At 42.4% G+C, this 4,516-nt stretch overlaps 1 protein-coding gene across 1 annotated transcript; it reads left to right on the top strand.

Annotated features, from left to right (window-relative positions):
* Positions 1–2,115: 2,115 nt before the first annotated feature.
* Positions 2,116–4,278, top strand: LOC114653594 (forkhead box C1-A-like). The gene has a single exon (XM_028803995.2). The coding sequence runs from the start codon at positions 2,344–2,346 to the stop codon at positions 3,772–3,774; it is 1,431 nt and encodes a 476-aa protein (XP_028659828.1). The 5' UTR covers positions 2,116–2,343; the 3' UTR covers positions 3,775–4,278.
* The last annotated feature ends 238 nt before the right edge of the window (positions 4,279–4,516 follow it).

The following is a 4,516-nucleotide window of genomic DNA, read 5'->3' as shown; positions in this document are numbered from 1 at the left end:
AGAATGCTGTCGGCTTATTTATCAGCCTCCGATAACAGACTGTACAGTAACTAATAAATATAACACTATGAGCATCATAATAATTATAATCAACGGCATTATTATTGTAAGCTACAGGCATATATTTGGTAAGGCACTGAACTTCAGAAATGTGTCGGTTAACTGAATCTTTTTTATATGCTTTTCAAAGTGAGCACAGTGTAGAATTTGACTCTAACAAATATATTTAAATGATACATTTGCAAAGACCTTCAGTGCGCACCATAAACGAGTTGCAACAAGGCCGGAGCATAATTCGTAAACTATATGGAACTCATTCACAGCTTGTTTTATACATTAATTGCTTGGAGCGACACTATACTAAAGTAAACTATGGATATATAAACAAAAAAGTCTTACCCTACTATAGGTATATAAAGGGTTTATATCTACGTTGTTGTAATGGGCAATAAAACATCAACCTGAACTTCTCGTGCTTTTATACGGTAATTGAAGGCATTTGTGTTCTGAAATTCTAAACAAGAATAACACTCATGCCCGACTGAGTGGAGAAACTTTTAAAGCGTGTGGTTAACGCCTTTTAACTGTGAAATTGCTCTTTTATTACGAGGAAAGCAACCGTTTGGTGGCAAGGTTAAAAGAAAAGAAAAGAAACAGTTTCACACATGTAAGGATTTTCGCACCTCGTGCCCTGCGCCAAATGATCTTAAATGATGAGTAATTACAAGCCTCGCCGTGATTAGCGAAGAAGAAGCTGCGTTTCATTATTCTTTGATGCGAGTTTGCTGTAGAAAGAACTATTACGTTATGGGGGAAAATTGATTCATAAGTATGTTCATTATAAGACAATATATAAAGATGAAAACGCAAAAATATACCAGATCTTTACTGGAGTGTGCAAACTTTTCAGAATCTTTCACAACGGTAAATTATATTATGGGTAATAACTGATGTTCACTATAAAAACTATAAAATCTATATTGTCTCAAAAAGGAGTATGTATATTTCTCCAAATTATTTATCAAGACAAATTATTTAACGTTATAAGTTTTAAAATCCATATTATCTTAACTATAGTGTGTAACCATTCCAAAATCCTTCACAAAGACAAATTAGTATTTGTTTAGTAAAAATCTAAACAGTAGAAAATCTAACACTGGCGATTTTGCTGTGAGATAATATAAATGATACGCGTAGTGTGGGATTAAAACATACCATACGGCTGCATTTTGTTTCAGAGGCCAAAAACGGAAATAATAAATAATGAAATCGAGGCAACGCTACGAGAAATTAATAAAAACGAATTTATGTAAACGTTTTAAACGAGTCCAGAGTATTAAAACTGTTGCAAACGACTCGTTTATGTATACACTGAGGTTAAAATATTCACGTTTCAAATGAAAGTGATAAAAGTCACGGTTCTTTCATAATCAAATGACGACGTTTTATTGTCACTGTGTGAAACGAAATAACTGTGAAGTTTTAAAACAATAGGGTACACATAGTTTTCCACTTTTGTTGTATCAATTTTTAAAGCGCTTACCCACTTGAAGCACTAAAGATACAAAATTCGTTACAACCGCGCGTTTCATTATCTGCTTGTGTACATTAACCCGCCTTTGATTTTTTTTCCACTATAGTCCCAGAAAAAAAAAAAATATATATATATATATATATATATAGTTCAATAAAATAAAATGTGATACTTCAACATGGTATCGCGCACCTCCAGCTAAATCGAATAATTAGCATAGAGCCATTCGGTGCCCCGCGCCCTTGAATGCCAAGCCCCTCATCGTGCCCGCACAACGCCAGTACAGACTTTTGCACCCTGGATAACGCCAAGTTGAACTGAATGGGTTTTGAAAAGTGAGTATCTCGCGCTCCGCCCTGCCCTTCATCGGAGATGTTTCAGCGTTTGAAGCTCACTCTTTTTTTGACATTTGGCTGGGCTCACAGACTGGAACGCCTCCTCTCGTGTTGAAGGCAGCGTGCGTGTGGTCAGGAGTAAGCACCATTTCCATCCAGTCAAGGCTCTGTTTCAATTGGACGCCTGAGGCACTTTGGGAGGAGCTTCCCAAACCCCCACCTCACCACCCAAAAAAAGAGGAAAAATGTAACTGCGTAAAAAAGTCTTGTGTAGTGACGGATGCTCAAAGTTTAGACGTTTTCAATGTACTATTTAGCGCGGAGAGGCGGGGAAGGCTGAAGAAACGCAGAAAGGGAAAGAAACTTTCTTTCCCCTTTTTTCGGTTCACTCGGGACAGAAGAGGAGGGCGCTGGCGGAAAAGTGCTGGGCGTTTGGGAAACTTTTCTGATCGGGAGAAGGAGAGAAGAAAAAAAATGCAGGCACGCTACTCCGTCTCCAGTCCCAACTCCCTGGGCGTTGTGCCCTATATCAGCAGCGACCAGAGTTATTATAGGGCCGCTGGAGGTGGATATACCGGCATGCCGGCCCCAATGAGCATGTACTCTCATCCGGCGCACGACCAGTACCCTGCCAGCATGGCCCGAGCCTATGGACCGTACACTCCGCAGCCTCAGCCCAAGGACATGGTAAAGCCACCTTACAGCTATATTGCCCTCATCACTATGGCAATCCAGAACTCTCCCGACAAGAAGGTCACTCTCAATGGAATTTATCAGTTCATAATGGAGAGGTTTCCCTTTTACCGCGACAACAAGCAAGGCTGGCAGAACAGCATACGACACAACTTGTCGCTAAATGAGTGTTTTGTCAAGGTGCCCCGGGACGATAAGAAACCCGGGAAGGGCAGCTACTGGACATTGGATCCGGACTCTTACAATATGTTTGAAAACGGCAGCTTTTTGAGACGCAGGAGACGCTTCAAGAAAAAGGACGTCCAGAAAGAGAAGGACGAACGCGATCGGCAAGTTAAGGATCAGCCAAGCCGGCCGCAGGGTCGTGACTTGGAGCAGAGCGTCCAGGGAACTCCGCCGTTGCGGATCCAGGACATTAAAACTGAGAACGGCACTGCTACGCCTCCACAAGCGGTATCTCCGACCCTGAGCGCCGTGCCCAAGATCGAGAGCCCGGACAGTAATAGTAGCATGTCTACTGGAAGCCCCCACAGCATCCCATCCAGTAGATCCCTAAGTATGGAGACTCCCGAGCACCACCATCATAATCAGCCGCCCGCGCAAGGCTTCAGCGTGGACAACATCATGACATCTTTGCGAGGGTCCCCTCAGGGCGCTGCGGAGCTTAATTCCACCCTGATTGCCTCCTCCAGGACAGGTATTACCACTTCTTTATCTCTAACTTACCCTCCAAGCCAAAGCTCGATCTACAGCTCGCCCTGCAACCAGAATGCGAGCTCGTCCGGCTCCAACACCAATGCGACCTACCACTGCAATATGCAGGCCATGAGTCTCTATGCGGGGGACCGAGCTAGTCACCTGGCCCCCACGAGCACAGTGGACGAGAGCCTTCCAGATTACTCGATAACCACCACCACCTCGTCCCTAAATCATGGCAATCTGAGCTCCAGCCAGGACGGCCACCATCCGCACCAGGGGCGGTTGGCATCGTGGTACCTGAACCAAGCCGGGGATTTGAGTCACTTGGCCGGCGCCTCATACCCCGGACAGCAACAGAACTTTCACTCGGTCCGGGAGATGTTCGAGTCGCAGAGACTTGGTTTAAATAATTCACCGGTCAATGGGAATAGCAGCTGTCAGATGTCCTTTCCGACCAGTCAGTCCATCTATCGCACCCCTGGGGCTTTTGTGTATGACTGCAGTAAATTCTGACCACAAGAACAACCTTCTGGTATTTAATTCCCCCCCCCCCCCCCCCCTTTCCTCCCCCTTAAAGATTGGTATCACAGTGCCTTCTTTAAAAAGCTACTCTAAATAATTTTCTGAAACAGAAAGCGTATCTTGGTTTGTAAGGACAGTGTTACTCCAAATAACACGTAAGTTTATTTCTTGCCTTTTGAGAGCTCCCATGTTTTTGTTTAAATGTTATGCTATGCAGATATACCAAGTTTCTAAGGACTTGTTTTAATGTAAATTGCATATAGTAATTTATTTTTAAATTTGTAAGTGGGTAATTGTGGACCAAACACCAAAAAAAAAGTGTTTCCAGATCGATGTGCCTTAACTGTTCATAAAAATGTTCCATTATATATAAATATATAAAAGGAACCTGTATTAATGCCTTATCATTTAGACTGCCCTATTTTGTTCAAAGTTTTTTTGAAGGAATTGCATTGTTTGTTTATTAAATAAATGAATATTCTATTTGAATGATAAGTACCGCCTGGTTTGTTAGAATGTCCGCGGTTGAGTACATTTTGCAAGGAGAACTTTTTAGAACCCGCTGCAAACTTTAGCAGAAAAAGACATTGAGCTCCAAAGCACTCCCCTAGTTTGTGTGAAATCTCGTTCTCTTCATTTTTTTAAAATTTACTGTATAAAGAAGTTAACAACTCCAGCCAAAGCGCCACGATAATGAAATGTTCCCAAAAAAGCGAGACGATTCTGCAAGCTG

Source organism: Erpetoichthys calabaricus, chromosome 6 (assembly GCF_900747795.2).
Source record: "Erpetoichthys calabaricus chromosome 6, fErpCal1.3, whole genome shotgun sequence".
NCBI lineage: Eukaryota > Metazoa > Chordata > Cladistia > Polypteriformes > Polypteridae > Erpetoichthys > Erpetoichthys calabaricus.
The sequence above is the reverse complement of the archived record's forward strand: the minus strand, read 5'-3'. Positions and strand labels throughout refer to the sequence as shown.

Excerpts from the sequence above, each read along its gene's own strand:
- LOC114653594 (XM_028803995.2), top strand. The coding sequence starts at position 2,344 with ATGCAGGCACGCTACTCCGTCTCCAGTCCCAACTCCCTGGGCGTTGTG.